General features: G+C 42.6%; 1 protein-coding gene across 1 annotated transcript in view; it reads left to right on the top strand.

Moving 5' to 3' along the window:
• The first annotated feature begins 13,657 nt into the window (after positions 1-13,657).
• Positions 13,658-18,955, top strand: part of PDE6C (phosphodiesterase 6C) — an 83,029-nt gene continuing 77,731 nt past the window's right edge. The window contains exon 1 of the mRNA XM_069753767.1: positions 13,658-14,314. Coding sequence (XP_069609868.1) covers positions 13,838-14,314 — 477 coding nt within the window. The 5' untranslated portion in view covers positions 13,658-13,837. The remainder of the gene's footprint in view (positions 14,315-18,955) is intronic.

Below are 18,955 nucleotides of genomic sequence, written 5' to 3'. Positions count from 1 at the left end.
ATCCAAACCTTGCCTTAGATCAAAGTCAGTCCTAGGACTCCAATGCTACAAAGCAACATGGCCTCCTCAAAACAATGGATCATGAGATCTTAGACCATTTAAGTTGTCTAAAACACCTGCTGCGTGAAAAAGGCTATAGAAGGAGACAACTAAATATAGTGCCGATCCTTCTAATGGTCTGCAAGACCACCATAGGGTACATAGAAATTTTCGGACTTTGTCCTGCATCAGAGCTATGCGTAGAAAGTAGTAGAGCTCCAAATTAGGACTTTTCAGGTTACGAGAAGAAAATAAAGTTGAACTAGAACATGCAGGGTTACATCAACAGAAACTGAAGGTGCTGGCACTGCGGCAGGACTTACTGAATGGCATGTACATCAGCTAGGACCAGGATATCAGAGTATGCAGGATGGTAAGCACACAAGCCAAGCAGGAACAGTAGAAGACACAGAGCCAGGAGTGTGGCTATACTGTACATGTATACTCAGTCCAAAACTTGCAGCAATCAAATGGGTAATGACAGTGTTGAATACTATCTGATGGTCAATGACTGATGGTCAATGGCAGAGACATACGCAATCAGCAAACGAATGAACAGGCAAATTGGATACTTGCCTATAGCAGCATAATAATTTGAATAGTACTAGTATTAACTGAGAAAAGATTGTTATGCTTACAGCAGACAAATGGTTCACTATAAATCTGAGCCAGGAGTTAAATGCAGATAGATGATAAACAATCAGGAGATCACTAAAGAGATGAATAGCCAGCTGAGAGAAATGGATGGTGAAGCAAAACTCCTGAAGTACATTTGGTAACAGAATGCAAAGTTTGCTGCATACTAAGACAGCAAATAGCTGTCTGAGTTGTCCTTGGGTGATGATACCAAAAGAGTTACTTCAAAATCCTGGCGAGGTCTACTGCAAAAGAATACTGTCATTGGAGAAGGGAGCAGGACCTGTTACTAATGATGAGATGGAGAAATAACACTAGAGACGCTGTGGTTAGCTTTCCTACCAGTGTAGGAAGCTCTCATATATACAGGTGCTTCTTGCAAAATTCAAATATCATCAAAAAGTTTATGATTATAGATTACAGCCAATGAAAACCCAAAAGTCATTATCTCAGTAAATTAGAATAATGAACAAAAGACACCTGCAAAGGCTTCCTAAGCATTTACAAAAGTCCCTTAGTCTGCTTCAGTAGGCTCCATAATCATGGGGAAGACTGCTGACTTGTCAGATGTCCAGAAGGCAGTCATTGACACATTCCACAATAAGCCACAAAAGGACATTGCTAAAGAATCTGGCTGTTCACAGAGTGCTGTATCCAAGCATATTAATGGAAAGTTGAGTGGAAGGAAAAGTGTGGTAGAAAAAGGTGCACAAGCAACCGGGATAACCGCAGCCTTAAAAGGATTGTTAAGAAAAGGTCATTCAAAAATTTAGGGAAGATTCACAAGGAGTGGACTGCTGCTGGAGTCATTGCTTCAAGAGCCACCACACACAGACGTATCCGGGACATTTCTCTCAAATCTTCTAACTTCATCTTCTAACTTATAATCTATAGCTTATGTGAAAAGGCATAGGGGTTGGAGAAGTGCAGCTTCTTCTTATCTGCACAATTGCTTCAGGTGATATGTTCCCTTTTCTTCATTCTAATGATTTTCATGTTCATGGCACCTTATAAGTAATACTGTATGCTGCAATGCTGCATATTGACTGCATATTGACTGCTGACCACTATTTTGGCAGTAAATGATATGCTCCCTTCACTCACGTATCAGCTTCGTAAATTGCTGTGATCTGCCCATGGGGATTCCTTTATTGAACTAAGCACTTTACTTTTGGAAACCCTGGCACAGACAATGCCTTGAACTGAATCTGATATATGCATTAACCTGTTTATCACTAATTATATTTTACTCTGGATCGTACATTCGGTGACCTATTGTTTCTGACCAAGCCTTCTTCTTAATATGCACATTCCCCCTTGGAGGTTTATTCCCACCCTGCTTTTTTAATGTTCCCTTTATAATTTTATATCAATAAAATCATTATTTTATTACTACATTCCTGGAATCACTTTGTATCTCAAAGTAGCATAACCTAGCTGTTAGAGATAGTGTATTTTTCTAGTATCCAGGACATGGGCTACAAGTGTCGCATTCCTTATGTCAAATCACTCATGACCAATAGACAACGCCAGAAGCGTCTTACCTGGGCCAAGGAGAAAAACAACTGGACTGTTGCTCAGTTTTCCAAGGTGTTTTCAGATGAAAGTAAATTTTGCATTTCATTTGGAAATCAAGGTCCCAGAGTCTGGAGGAAGAGTGGAGGCCACAATCCAAGCTGCTTGAGGTCTAGTGTGAAGTTACCACAATCAGTGATGGTTTGGGGAGCCATGTCATCTGCTAGTGTAGGTCCACTGTGTTTTATCAAGACCAAAGTCAGCACAAGCCGTCTACCAGGAAATTTTAGTGCACTTTATGCTTCCCTCTGCTTTTTTGGAGATGGAAATTTAATTTTCCAGAAGGACTTGGCACCTGTCCACACTGCCAAAAGTACCAATACCTGGTTTAAAAACAACAGTATCACTGTGCTTGATTGATCAGCAAACTCACCTGATCTTAATACCATATAGAATCTATAGGGTATTGTCAAGAGGAAGATGAGAGACATCAGACCCAACAATGCAGATGAGCTGAAGGCTGCTATCAAAGCAACCTGGGCTTCCATAACACCTCAGTAGTGCCACAGGCTGATCGCCTCCATGGCACGCCTCATTGATGCAGTAATTGATGCAAAAAGAGCCCCAACCAATTATTGATTGTATTTACTGAACATACATTTCATTAGGCCAATATTTTGGATTTTAAAATCATTTTTCAAGCTGGGGTTATAAAGTATTCTAATTTACTGAGCAAATGACTTTTGGGTTTTCATTGGCTGTAAGCCATAATCATCAACATTAACAGAAATGAACACTTGAAATAGATCACTCTGTTTGTAATGACTCTATATAATATAGGTGTTTCACTTTCTATATTGAAGAACTGAAATAAATTAACTTTTTGATGATATTCTAATTTTGTGAAAAGCACCTGTACCACATTTGCACTATGTTTTACGAAAAGGATATTCGGTCTTGGCATTGTGTTTCTGACTGCGTTGGGTTTCCATCGAAATCCCTGAAAACGGGATCCAAATAGAGCACCCACTGAGTCGTCATTCACTATAATGCGGTAGATGGAGTCACTTTTATTCCCCACCTAACCTCCATTCTGGCAGTATTCTTTATAGGCAGACAAAAAAGCGTGGACTATCATTAATTGTGGAAATTGGAAATTGAGCAAAAACCACAATGGAGTCACAAACATGAGGCTGAAATGTGATGAGAAGCTGGCCTAAATCATTTTTTATGTGTGTCAAGTGCTGAATGTAAGATTTTCAACAGTTTAATAGATTCAAAACTCCAAGTGGTGACCTAGGTGGCATAGCCCTCTCTCATTTGGTCAATAATAGTGTTTACATCTGTGATCTATGTGGAGCATAGCCTACCTATTTGTGGAGTCTTCCTTTTTTTCGATTTTATTCCTTTCATCTGGTAGTAGTAGGTAATGATGCTGGCCTAGCCATGACTACTTGGGATTTGCAGACCTCTGATGGGACCATGGGACACATTTGAAGCTCAGATGTAACATTTTAAAGTTTTGCTTTAGTTTCTCTATCCAAGGATTAATTATGAGTATTTCGCAATTCATCTCTTTTATATTATTTTTGCAGATTTACATCTGTGCTTTCCTGAGGGTAGGGTGATGGATCTGTAAGGACAGGCATGCCTACCAGCATAGAAACACTATCGTTTGGAACAATCTCTACAGTTAGACAGATGGGATTGGAGCCAACTGATGAAATGCTGAAATTTGTGCTGAGCTACTATAATTTATATAACGAGTAATAGGATTGAAAGTAAGCCCATTGCCATCTTACACGAATCATGGATTTATGCCCCCTGAACGCCAATGTTATGTTGTGAACTGTCCTAGACTGAGGTATCCTTTGTTGGTTACAATGGGTTGCCTTGATGGGGATATCAGCTGGCTTCATGCCATGTGACACATTATGTTTTGAGTGCCGTGTACCGCCGGCAATGCGCTGGTGCTTGCTAGTATTAAGCCCTTGCAAATTGTCATTGCTGTTTATGATTGCATTTTATTATGTGGGCGCCGCAAATGTTATATGAAACACTGCAAAGTGATTGTGAGTGCAAAGAATGCAAAAAAGCTCACGATGAGTGAACATCCCCTAAAAAGGAGAGAGGCCTATCTTACGTCTGCTCATGCAAGGATCCTGGATCTTCTACATTGTCGAGATTCTAAACTGGATGCGTATAGCACCATGAAATTTGCCCTTTGTCGGTGTCTACCTTGTCTTAGACATGGACCGCTTTGACTCAAAATAATATCCCTGTACTATAAAGTCTAAGACAAACGTTCACATCCCAAGTGAGAAAGGAATTCTAATTGATGCGAGTGGGCCATTGACCCCAATAATAGACAACCCGAGATTTCCACCAGGTGCCTCCACAAATTCTTTTTAAACAGCTCCAAGAAAAATACTCTACTTCTGTCTCACGTGGCCCCTGGAAGTGTATTACTTCCCCCTCTTTGTTAACTTGTGAGATCGTATGCCAAAAAAGCGATACAATTTTGAGTACGCTGAACTCAGATATTTTTTCTCTACACGTCAGTCACTTAGATTGATCTCATCCCCTATGCAATGGGAAAAATATTTCCTTCTACCCATAAATGCACTTTAGCCACTAAAGCACTGGAAGAGAGTTACAAAGTGGTTTCTAGATTGTACCATGTTCCCTCGATCCTACATAAATGGTTCTCCAACTTATGCTGGCATTGTGGAGCACAAGTAGGCACAATGACAAACATCTGTTGATCATGTCCAATCTTAGAAACCTTCTAGGAGAGTGTTTTTAAAGCAATTCAGGAGATGAAGGGAGTGGTGATCCATAGGAGGCAGGAGGCAATTTTACTATACATGTTCCCTATGCCTAAGAATGTTTTAAAAAAATTGTTCTTAAGACATCTTCTTCAAGCAGCTAAAGGTACCGTTACACTAAACGACTTACCAACGATCACGACCAGCGATACGACCTGGCCGTGATCGTTGGTAAGTCATTGTGTGGTCGCTGGGGAGCTGTCACACAGACAGCTCTCTCCAGCGACCAATGATCAGGGGAAAAACTTTAGCATCGTTGAAACTGTCTTCAACGATGCCGAAGTCCCCGGGTAATCAGGGTAAACATCGGGTTACTAAGTGCAGGGCCGCGCTTAGTAACCCAATATTTACCCTGGTTACCATTGTAAAAGTTAAAAAAAAAAAAAAACAGTACATACTTACATTCCGATGTCTGTCACGTCCCCTGCCGTCAGCTTCCCGCACTGACTGTGTCAGCGGCGCCGGCCGTAAAGCAGAGCACAGCGGTGACGTCACCGCTGTGCTCTGCTTTACGGCCGGCGCTCAAAGTCAGTGCAGGGGAGCTGACGGCGGGGGACGTGACAGACATCGGAATGTGAGTATGTACTGTTTTTTTTTTAAACTTTTACAATGGTAACCAGGGTAAATATCGGGTTACTAAGCGCGGCCCTGCGCTTAGTAACCCGATATTTACCCTGGTTACAAGTGAACACATCGCTGGATCGGCGTCACACACACCGATCTAGCGATGACAGCGGGTGATCAGCGACCAAAAAAAGGTCCTAATCATTCCCCACGACCAACGATCTCCCAGCAGGGGCCTGATTGTTGGTCGCTGTCACACATAAAGGAGATCATTAGCGAGATCGTTGCTACGTCACAAAAAGCATGACATTGCAATGATATCGTTAACGATATCGTTATGTGTGAAGGTACCTTAAGGTAATAATTCCGCACCACTGGAAATTGGTAGACTCCCCTTTCTTGGAAGAACGGTTTGTAGAGTTAGCAAGAGTTCATCGGATGAAACCTTGAAAACCCAAACGCAAGAATAAATTAATAAAATTGCTGAAAAATGGTTTCATTGAGAAGGAGTCCTTCCAATCCCCCTCGTTTTACTCCAGCATGCTGTTTGGAACTTTTCAATTTCAGGTTCCATATCTCGCCATCTACTACTGCTTTGATCGTCAGACTGCCATCATTTTATAGACAATCATCTTGGATATCTCATACATAAATTTGACTTGCAACTATTTAGCATATGATTAGTTACGCAGATTCTTGTTATGTCACTGCATTGTTACTGTTTTGCTCCTGGTAGTGGAAAAATCATTTTCTTACTGAATACTGCAAAACACAACCTGTTCCCACATTCCCTAATAGATCAGTGTATTATTAGGTTCATTCCTGAGTAAAAAGTCATTGGTTTGAATCGAGGAGCAGCCATGAAGAAGATTTCCCAAGAAAAGAAAAACAGCATCATCCGGCTCATCGATAGCGGTCTCTTGGGCAAGAAAATTTCCAGACTGCATCATGCGAGTGCTATGACAGTTGGAAGAATACGAAATGAGGTCCGTCCATCCATTCAGAAGCCAATAGGTGGACATCCAGGCAAAATTTCATATAGATATGAAAGGGACGACCTAGTGTTCCAACAGGACAACAACTTGAAGCATACGTCGAAATTGGCAAAGAAATGCTTCAATGACAATGAAGTAGAGGTGCTGGATTGGCCCCCACATTCCCCAGACCCCAACTCAATCAAACACTTGTGGGTAGAATTGAAGAAAAACCGTATACATACCCAAGTGTGTAGACCAGTGTGCACCAACTTTGAGAATGTGTAAAAGAGACCTGATATCAATTTTCGGTCGACATGTGTTTGAATCTGATTGAGAGCATGTTCAGAAGGATTCAGACAGTGTTGAAGGCCAAAGGTGGATTTATAAAATACTAACAAAATAATAAAAATTAAGATTGAGATATTTAGGAGAAGCATAGTAACAACTGATCATGTGCTAACTAGTTGTAAGTCAAATTTAAGCATGAGATAGCCAAGATGATTGTCTATGAAATGATGGTAGTCTCAAGGTAAAAGCAGAAGTGGATAATGAGATATGGAGCATGAAAGTCAAAAGTTCAAAACATTGTTAACCGTTTGCTCTTCACTGTATATATATACTGTGTGTATGTGTATATATATATTTTTTTCATAATCTTCAGATTTCTGTCGTCTCTCTGGCGATGGGTTATATCTCACACAGTTTTATATAAACCATCTGCCATTTAGGATAGCCTTTGTGGTCCTTGTAAATATTCTTCCATTCAACTTCTCCTCTTTGTTCTTTGTTGTTACTCTAGATAACCGATTACTTACTGATTATCATATGCTTCTTATATTGTTGTTTATTATCTTATACGCTGTATACCGAAGGTTTTTGTACCTTATTATTTACACTACATAGATTTGTTGCCGGATTTTATGTTATTTTTGTAATGTAGTTGGAGCGCCCCCAGATGCAGGGCCGCGGGGTACTCCGTACCGGTCCTCTCTGTCTTGGTCCTGGGATTGTCATGGTGGCCAGACCCGGTCCGTGACCCTGCTAAGGGGCGTCCAATGAAAGGTGATGAAAGTTTGTCAAGTGTTTGTGATGCCACCTGTGGTATTCGGTCAGGTTGACCGACTCTGCTTAGGGGTCCATTGGGGTGATGTAATGGCAGCTAGATGGTATACCTTCCCACAGGTGAAGTATATCCCCAGGGCTTCCCAGTAGTGTAGGTGGTGATGATGTGAGGCGCGGTTAATAACGAGGACACTGGGTTGCAGTCTCTTTACCTTTTTACTGAAGACTTCGGGATCCGCAATCCAGAGCACTGTTAACAGGGCTGTCTAAGACCGGCTGGTCCGAAGGCACATCCAGAGTTCCCTTTGCAAGTGGAAATCAGTGCCTACCTTCTAGCGCCTGTGTGTTGTAGTCCTTCCTTGCTGAGCACCACGGGATAGTCCTCACAACTGTCGTATTCATTCTTTCTCTCTCTCCGTCCCCCAGATAATATGGCTAGGACGCACCCGTATGACAGGTAGGCCTGGAGTTATTCTGGGACCCTAGAGACGCCCCTCTCCCACAATTGCCTCCTATGTCTGCTTAGGCGATGTAAGTTAGACAGCCAACCTATAATCAACTGTCCTGCCGCTGTTTGAAGTAATGCTTGAAGTCTGTTACTTCCTCGGCGTTCCGGCCATCGGCTACGCGCCTCAGTAGGATGTTGCCGTTCTCGGGGCACGACTCCTACTGGTTCTATCGCCTTTTTGCTGTGATCTTGTTTCTCACTTCTCCACAATATACTTTGCTTCGTGTCCTTCCTTAGGATGCCGCCGCAAGGTAGTGCAGGTGCGGCTCCGTAACAATCTGTCATTTCTGCTAGGTCACTGCCAGGAACCCACCCCTGACAGGTCCTCCCTGGATCTCTCCCAGGCTGCTTTCTGACTAACTTCCTATATAACCCCCAGTTTTACCCAAGTGTGAGGAGTGGCCTAATGCATAGAGCCTTTTGCTCCCCCTGGTAGCCGGAGTGTGAAGTGTAATGTGTGACTGTGATACCTGGTCAGGTGAACTCCTTTAGTGCAATCAAACATAACATCACTCCCCTTAGTGGCAGAGCCACATTACTGCAATGACCAGGACTCTGGGGCGCTGCATATAAAATCAATAACATTTTGAATTAGAAAAAAAAGGAGTGAGGCAGCTGTGTGGCACAAAGTTTGTAATGTAATCCCTTTACTGATGGAAATGTTGTTCTCTGCCCAAATCCATAGACATAACAGCCAGGCAGTGGCGTAGGAAGGGGGGTGCGGGGGGGGCGGTCCGCCCCGGGCGGCACAATGCTGGGGGCGGCCGGCGCTGCAGGAGAAGAAGATAAAAAAAAAAAAAAAAAAAAGACGCCCCTTTAAATCTTCGGGCGGCGCCGTCCGCCGCCACGACCAGGGCCAGCTCCCCCCACCCCCGGGTCCCGCCCCCGCCCCCGCCCCCCGCTCTAATACTCACCTCTCCTGGTTCCTGCGGCTTCAGCGTCCTCTGACTCTGCGACGTCTCAGAGCAGAGGGCGCGATGACGTCACTACTGTGCGCGCCGCTCTGCCTCTCTGTCCTGAGCGTCGCAGAGCCGGAGAGACGCTGACTGCACCGGACCTGCGCTGGGAACGGGAGAAGTGAGGATTTTACTTTTTTTTTTTTTTTCTTTATGTCTGACAGATTGCTGGACACACTGGGGCAGTACTGGAGACCATGGGGCAGAATGCTGGACACACTGGGGCAATACAGGAGACCATGGGGCAGATTGCTGGACACACTGGGGCAATACAGGAGACTATGGGGCAGAATGCTGGACACACTGAATACTGGAGACCATGGGGCAGATTTCAGGACACATTGAGGCAATGCTGGAGACCCTGGGGCAGACTTCTGGACATACTGGGGCAATACTGGAGACCATGGGGCAGATTGCTGGACACACCGGGGCAATACTGGAGACCATGGGGCAGAATGCTGGACACACTGGGGCAATACAGGAGACCATGGGGCAGATTGCTGGACACACTGGGGCAATACTGGAGACCCTGGGGCAGATTGCTGGACACACTGGGGCAATACTGGAGACCCTGGGGCAGATTTCTGGACACATTGAGGCAATGCTGGAGACCCTGGGGCAGACTTCTGGACACACTGGGGCAATGCTGGACACTGGGGCAGATTGCTGGACACACTGGGGGTAATATACTGGACACACTGGGGCAATGCTGGACACTGGGGGTAATATGCTGGACACACTGGGGCAGACTGCTGGACACACTGGGGAAAGGCTGGACACTGGGGCAGATTGCTGGACACACTGAGGGCAGATTGCTGGACACACTGGGGGTAATATGCTGGACATACTGGGGCAGATTGCTGGACACACTGGGGGTAATATGCTGGACACACTGGGGCAGATTGCTGGACAACATGGGGGTAATATGCTGGACACACTGGGGCAGATTGCTGGACAACATGGGGGTAATATGCTGGACACACTGGGGGCAGGACTTGAGGCATGGGCAGAATGTAGATACGGGGCATGATTGGAGACACGGGGCAGGATTGGATCATGGGGCAGGACGGATACGATGGAGGCTGGTGGGGCAGGATGGGGAGATCATATGGGGTAGAATGGATACTCATGAGGGCAGGATACGACAACATATGGCTGGAGCCAGGAATGAGATAAACGGGGCCAGGGTGGGGAATATTATTACCATAGGGGATAATTAAGGGATATTGTTACTGCAGTGATGTATTTATTTTATTTTTTGAGTATACTGTTTTAAATGGGGGGGCGGTCCTGTTACTGTGCAGAGTGACACTATCACCTTTTTTTCTTCATGTGGTGTAATGTAGAAGTTGTGAAAAATTAAGTAATGTGTTCTGCAAGCGGAGCTCGAGATAACTGTGTTATTTCCTGCAGAAACGAGTCCTGGCTGGAAGGAATGATGGCGGTCTGTGCTGGATGAAAGATGAAGGACTTCACCTAGAGACGTCACTGGTGAGTCAGTGTTACCTATACACTGACACTATACACTGTATACTATATAGAGGTCCTGTGTATAATGTCACCAGTGATCTCTGTATTACCTCTACACAGACACTGCATACTAAGTACAGATCTCCTGTGAATACTGGCACTTATGGTGATAGTATTGTGGTTTTTTTTTTATTACTGATCAGTATTGTAGTATTCAGTCACTATGTGGTGGTAATATGTGGTCTGGAAATGGTGCGGTGGTATTTGTCCCTTGTATGTAGTATTATTCGGTCACTATGTGGCCTGGTCATGGTGTGGTGGTATTAAGTCACAGGTGTGGCATGTGGGGGTGACACCATTAGGCCCAGTTTAAGTTCTACAAAACAGGAAAACCATTTTTGGTAACCTTTGTGTGTATTGAGCTGGGGAGGGGGGGATGGGGGGGGGGCGCCAAACTCGGGATCAGCCCCGGGCGGCAAAAGCTCCAGCTACGCCTCTGCAGCCAGGACTTTTTTTTTTAATTTTTACATAAACTTTGCTATATGAGTTTTTTTGGGGGAGACAAGTAATAGTTTTTTAGATGCCATTCCTCCTGAACACAGTATATGTAAGAGTTACATTTATATTAACTTTAATTTTGTGTTAACTAGAGAAAAAACAACAATTGCACCATTTTTGATTAATGTCATGTACAGATTGCCTTAAATAATATGTTTACTGTATTGTACAGACTGCTACAATTACAGGAATAGCAAACATGTCCATGTCATTTACTGGTTTGACATTAATATAATTTATATTTATATTATATTTATAATTTGTTTTTGCACCATTATTATTTTATACTTTTATGTAAGAAAATAATTCTGACTTTTATTTTTCTATTTTTTTTTACTGGTATATAGAGATGTTCATTACACCAGTAAAGAAAAGGAATTCCATTTGGATTGTTAGACAGAGAAAATTCTCCAAACATAACTGTGCAGCCTGGGGCTCATTTTTTTATATATTTTTTTCAGGCTAGAAATCCTGAGTTTGAATCCTAGGTAAGAATTAGATGAAGAATTACCACCAGAGTGGAGGAGGGAAAACTTATTCCTAAGAGCAAACAGTGCATTTCTCTTAGGGTACCGTCACACAGTGCCATTTTGATCGCTACGACGGTACGATTCGTGACGTTCCAGCGATATCCATACGATATCGCTGTGTCTGACACGCAGCAGCAATCAGGGATCCTGCTGAGAATCGTACGTCGTAGCAGATCGTTTGGAACATTCTTTCGTCGCTGGATCTCCCGCTGTCATCTCTAGATCGGTGTGTGTGACGTTCGCTTGCAACCAGGGTAAACATCGGGTTACTAAGCACAGGGCCGTGCTTAGTAACCCGATGTTTATCCTGGTTAGCAGCGTAAATGTAAAAAAAAAAAAACAGTACATACTTACATTCCGGTGTCCGTCAGGTCCCTTGCCGTCTGCTTCCCGCACTGTGACTGCCGGCCGTAAAGTGAAAGCAGAGCACAGCGGTGACGTCACCGCTGTGCTGTGCTTTCACTTTACGGCCGGCAGTCAGTCAGTGCGGGAAGCAGACGGCAAGGGACAGACACCGGAATGTAAGTATGTACTGTTTTTTTTTTTACGCTGGTAACCAGGGTAAACATCGGGTTACTAAGCGCGGTCATGTGCTTAGTAACCCGATGTTTACCCTGGTTACCCGGGGACCTCGGCATCGTTGGTCGCTGGAGAGCTGTCTGTGTGACAGCTCTCCAGCGACCACACTACGACTTACCTACGATCACGGCCAGGTCGTATCGCTGGTCGTGATCGTTGGTAAATCGTATAGTGTGACGGTACCCTAAAGGGTGAAGATTAGCACCATCAGGGTGAGGAGAAAATGAAGTCTAAAGCTGATGCATGTGTGTGGAGAGGATTGTCAGAGACTGCAAGCAGACTAGTGCCTGTGAGAGTCTGATACTGCCTAAGTAGTCAAGAAACAAAACTACTATAGGGCATTGCTGTCAAGAGAGGTGACCAATAGAGGGGTTGTGTCAAGAACTGTGAGTGTGTGATGTACAGCATTGAGAGTGAAGAAGACACTTTGCTGAGTGTTGGAGTAGCAGCTAAATACTATCAACAGGCTGTGGAAAATGGGGGAAAGTGTCAGAAGTGTCAACCCACTACTGTAGATATCAACTGTTCTCCTCTGCTCGAGCCAAAGTATTGCCTCAAACCATCAAACTCGTTGCCCCATGTGAGACTCTGTAGACATCAAGTTTGTTGCATCAATGTGTGTGAAGTTATAAACTGTTACCTGTGCACCTGCATTCCTTCTCCCATCCCTTAAAGGGGAGCCATTCTATCAGCAACGGGTGCTACATCCTATATTCTATGTAAAGTGACACGACACCACATAACCGCCCCTTACATCTGCATTGAAAATGTTTATTTGTGAGTATAAATGAAGATAGGCTTCACAAGGATGCTTCACAGCTACCATACATACATAGTATAGCACAGCGAATCAGGAGGGAGTATGATAACCTTTATTAAAGCAGAAGCAGGAAATGCAGATGCCATTTTGTTGTGAAGCTGGAAAGTGAGGAAACGCCACAGCTCAAAGTTTAGCCGTATAGATTGGTAGAGAAACACTGAAGAAACCGTACAGACAGTGTGCAACATGACAGCAGTGAAGAAGATTTCTGAGCATATTTCTAATAATTTAAAACTACTTTATTGAATGATTTCATCAATTCGTTCACATGGAAGCGGAAGGATGTGAGGTGGGACTACTGTCAGTCTTTAAACCCATCAACCTGAATTCCTCTCCATTATTTTCCACAGTCTGTTATGTGATTAAATCTTCCATTCACAAATACGCAAGTAAGTCACGGGACTGGACCTTAATCATGAATTAAATTTTCAGTGTAGACGCACGCTCTACTTTGGTACCTTACGGGGAGGCAGAGCTGTGATCTTAAAACGGATTGCTCTATCTATAATGATTCCTGTGGGATTTACGGGCTAAAAGCATGCTGGGGGGGTTTAGTGTCCTGACATCTGTTTAATTAGCCATCTTCAGAATCCGAGGCTAAGAAGACACTAAGCTAGTGCCTTCTGTCAAACCTCAAGAAGGCTGGTGAAGATTTTTTAAGCTCTCAAGGATACACAAGTGTTTGTAGAGATAGTCCACAGAATGACCAATTTGCCATGTCTTTTATGACGAAAAATGTTTAAATATTTCTAGTCAGCAAACATTATGCATGGTTAAAAAATAGTCATCGAGAAAATGGGCGAATTGAAGAAAGAAGATGTTGAGAAATATCTGGAAAACAACCCTCAATTTGCCAAGGAATATTTTGACAGAAAATTGAGAGGTGAGGCTGTTGGAGCCTTGTTCAACAACAAGCAGCTGGACTTTAAAGATGGGGTATCATTTCAAGACCTAACAAAGCTGGAAGAAGCCGATGTCTTATTGGATTTGGTGCAGGAGATCCAAGATGACAGCAACATGGAGAAAACTGTTCATAAAGTCCTCCAAAGACTGGCATTTTTCCTTCAAGCCACCTATTGTAGCTTTTTCATCTGTAGATCCAGGAACGGAATACCAGAGCTGGCTACAAGGCTCTTCAATATCACCAAAGATTCCAAATTTGAAGACAACCTTGTATCACCGGAAACTGAAATAGTTTTTCCTTTAGATATTGGTATCGTGGGGTGGGCGGCTCATACAAAAAAGACGTTCAATGTTCCTGATGTGAAAAAGGTAAGAGAGCAATAATATTGTGTGATATCTATTGGAAGATGATTATGGAGAAATATGTTTACATAGGTGTAGCAAGGAAAATAGTCACTGTTGAGGTATTTTCTGTTTGCTGAGGAGCATAACATAGAGCAACTATGCTTTGGGCAAGGGCTACATGTAAGACTTTGTCCAAAAACTGAGATCCTTGCCCTAAAAGACGCCTAGCTATCACTGGTAGATCTTGGGTTTAGCAAAATGATGCGTATCTACTAGATATTTCTTGAATATGTGACTGTAGTCTGGGTTGAAGGAGGATTTCTGTTTTATTGGTGCAAACGTTGTGACATAAAGTAGTTTTGTGACATGTCCTACACAGTCCTATCTGAGGACAGCGCCCTTATACTTTAATAGGGTTTATTGTGAAAGCAGATAATATCCTAGTCCGACTCATGGAGGGATCCTGTGAGGATGATTTTCCTGCCCACGCAAGGCGATTGACAGCTTTTTATTTTTTTTATACAGGCTTGTACTTCGTGAACTATTTCTTTATAGTAGCTAGGCCTAGCAGATTTCTTATATTGTAAATACCAACGAAAAATGGTCATCGTAAAATATTTCGTTATAAAACATTATGGACCTCCTTTATGAAAACTACCTAAGCCTGTGGTGCTGCTGGTGGTTAATAAAAGAATAAAAAATCACCAACATAACATAGCGGGAACACATTATTCCTTACAGTACATCTCTGCTGATGCAGAACATCTTTTCGAAGAAGTGGAAGATTCAGTTAAATCACTGGTGATTGACAGCCACAGCTGTTGAGATGCATTTTATGGTAGTACCCAGAGAATGCTCTCAAAAGTACGGTACACCAGATCACCATGAACGTTACAGCCTAGTTCACAATTCTTCAGATTGCAATTATGAACTGTTCACAGTAGCTGAATACTCAGGCGTCTCTCATTTGAATTCCACATTTGGCAAAAATGTCTGTGCCCCTCTTTATTCCCTTAATGGCCCTCTGCTTAAATGTATGAATTGATTTAAATTAAATCAATGCTGTCCAATCTTTGGCCGTCCATGTTTGTATGGGTGCCAATCACTTATTAGGACCGCCCACTGGACTCCTAAACCGTGAGTGAGGGATTTAATTATTATAAACATTATACTGAATCTATTCCTACTATCCTACTATATATCAATTTGTTAATTTTTATCCTGCACTATGTTTTATGCCGACATTGTATTTGTCATGTCAACATCAATATTGTGTTGGTAGCTTTGACTTCATGTAACACTTGTTTGGCACAATGTGCTGCAAAAGGTTCATAATATTTTAGGAAAACTTTAATGGGGGTATATCCTGAGGACAACAAAAATACATTTGGTGCGACAATTTCTAGTTCCAGCAATCTCACATGTAAAGCGCCATGGAATAAATGGCGCTATAATAATAAATAATAATAATAATAATTAATTTGTGTGAAAATTACAGAACTTGTGCTAATATCTGAAACATATCTTCCATTGTTAGAATATCACATTAGGAGATACTTAAGTTGTTCATGGTATGACTATGAACCCTCTTCAAAAATACAACACTTGGAAGCTAATAATAATGATAATAATAATAATAATAATATTATTGGGGTAAAAAAATTCTAAAAACATTGTTTTTGAGTTCTTAATTTTTTTAAAATGACTTTTGGGCAATATTAGATAATATGACCCTTTAAATGTACTGTTTATGGACATTTTTTGAAAAATGATGTGATGTGCTTTGCATATGCTGTCTTTGAGAGCCGCTGCACTGTCGAGCATGATGTGTTCTGAGTTATGATGGGTAGGTTGACCATGGTATGTAATGGACCCGCTATGCCCTGTCTCCAGGAATGTTCTGAGTTATGGTGGGTAGGTTGACCATGGTATGTAATGGCCCTGCTATTCTCTGTCTGCAGGAATGTTCTGAGTTATGGTGGGTAGGTTGACCATGGTATGTAATGGCCCTGCTATTCTCTGTCTGCAGGAATGTTCTGAGTTATGGTGGGTAGGTTGACCATGGTATGTAATGGCCCTGCTATTCTCTGTCTGCAGGAATGTTCTGAGTTATGGTGAGCAGGTTGACCATGGTATGTAATGAAACAGCTATGCCCTGTCTGCAGGAATGTTCTGAGTTATGGTGGGTAGGTTGACCATGGTATGTAATGGCCCTGCTATTCTCTGTCTGCAGGAATGTTCTGAGTTATGGTGGGTAGGTTGACCATGGTATGTAATGGCCCTGCTATTCTCTGTCTGCAGGAATGTTCTGAGTTATGGTGAGCAGGTTGACCATGGTATGTAATGAAAGAGCTATGCCCTGTCTGCAGGAATGTTCTGAGTTATGGTGGGTAGGTTGACCATGATATGTAATGGCCCTGCTATTCTCTGTCTGCAGGAATGTTCTGAGTTATGGTGGGTAGGTTGACCATGGTATGTAATGGACCCGCTATGCCCTGTCTCCAGGAATGTTCTGAGTTATGGTGAGTATGTTGACCATGGTATGTAATGAGACAGCTATGCCCTGTCTGCAGGAATGTTCTGAGTTATGGTGGGCAGGTTGACCATGGTATGTAATGAAACAGCTATGCCCTGTCTGCAGGAATGTTCTGAGTTATGGTGGGCAGGTTGACCATGGTATGTAATGGAACAGCTATGCCCCGTCTGCAGGTAGTTTCCTGTTTGCTGGCTTGCAGGAGGAGGTGCCAACATTAGTGAATGCCCAAGAAGAGCCTGATGCTGACATAGGAGTAAGTGTCGTGTCATTGAAACACAAAAGAAACAGGAAATACCTAAAAGACCCGCTATTGATCTATGGTGCTAATCGCACATCTGCTTTTCAAGGCAAAATCTGGAGTGCCTAAAAAAAATTAAAAAGCAAACGTGAGTTTTTCATTATTAGTTTTTTTCTTCATAAGTATCAATCCTAATTTAGGCTTACAAATACTGATGAAACACTGACATAAAAAATCTGATATGTACATAGCCACTTAAAAAGAGACTGAATGGGCCTGAACTTGCCTACCAAGGTGCCATCGTTGGGCTGGAATTTGGGTGGATTGATAGTGTCCATGAGTAGAATCTGCTCAGTGGGTCAAAAGCAAGGTCCCAGAGTTTAAGTTCCAGAGAGCAATGGAGTCATAGGCAGGAAGTGTCCCGATGAGTATTGCTGAGCTGTGTGAGGCTTCAGGCCCCTAGGAAGGCCAACCTGGAGACTTTGTGAACTGTGTGATAACTTCAACCCTAGGAGGAACATAGCTGGTGGGGCTCTATGGTCTGTGTGAGACTTTAAACTCTGCGGGAAGCCAAAGTGATGTCAGAGCAGATTTTATGAGAGCTTCCGTCCTGAACATTTATAGACAAATTGGCAGCCCTGTGGACCGAAAGGCAAGGCTCCCCATAAGTAGGTTAAAGAAGAGACACTATTTATGCATACAGTAAGGGAGCAGCAAGTGTAGCAAATGTTAATAAGGTTAAGCTAACTTTCTAGCAGTGGTGCCCTTAGACTGTACCTGCATGGATATTTGGTGGTCTGGAACCATAAACCTGTGATGTAGAGTTGGTGACGTGCATGTTCACATATTTGCAATCAGGGAGTAATTCCAGAGAAATGCCATAGTAGTGCGTGACTTTGCAGTCACGAGGGTAGAATATAATGGTGTGGCTGATGCTGTGGTTAGGGATAGCCTCCCCAGGGAAGCACTGAAGGACTAGAAAATAGTTAACAGTCAACCCAACTGTCAAAGGGCCTGTAGACCATTACATGGCTCCAGGTCAGAATAAAAATTTATTAGTAAATAAACTGTGCCTTTAACTAAATTCATCAAGTATATGTGGGAAAAAATAATACAAATGATCCCTTCACTCTTAACAAGAGCTCCCGTTTCAGGCCCCCTCCAAACTGCAGAAACAGTATATGACTATATCAGAAGAGTTTTTATTTTATTATTTTCTGAATAATAATATAGTGGAAAAAGGCAGTATAGCCCAGATTCTACATATTTTCCAAAACGTAGAATTCCAAAAGAGGAACAACATGGCCCTCAATCTTTGTAGGACTTCATAAAGAGGACTTTCATCCAGGAAAATCTATCAAAGCTGTGAACCTGGGCAGGTTGTTATTCTCCCTTCCCTTCCTTGGTGTTTTGGAAAAAAGTGTAACTTTCAGTTAAGAAGAACCTTGAAGGAGATATATCAACACTGATGTAGATGTAGGAGGCAATGACGCCATTTCCGCAGTGATCTCAACCTGTCAAATCATGATCCAATTAACCTACTTACTCCAGGTCTCCTTTATCGCAGACACATTACACAAACCTTCACAGCCTACCGTATATACGTGACCTAAATATCTACCTCCTTTTAATGCCCATTTAAGAAATGATAACCCTCAACTACCAAACAGAGGAAGGTGCTTAATGTTTATAATATTGCAAAGTTAATAATGACATGATAACACTTGGGCAGGTGAATAGTTCACAGTTGCTTCTTGAATTCTCTAGTAATTTTAGGCATTAATAAATGGTTAAAACTATAATTATATTATGTAAAGTTTATTGTAATTTCTTTTCTTACTGAAAAAAGAGGAAAATCTTCATTATAAAGTTATTACATTTCTGATGCATT

The sequence above is a fragment of the Ranitomeya imitator genome, chromosome 2 (assembly GCF_032444005.1).
Source record: "Ranitomeya imitator isolate aRanImi1 chromosome 2, aRanImi1.pri, whole genome shotgun sequence".
Taxonomy (NCBI): domain Eukaryota; kingdom Metazoa; phylum Chordata; class Amphibia; order Anura; family Dendrobatidae; genus Ranitomeya; species Ranitomeya imitator.
The sequence above is the reverse complement of the archived record's forward strand: the minus strand, read 5'-3'. Positions and strand labels throughout refer to the sequence as shown.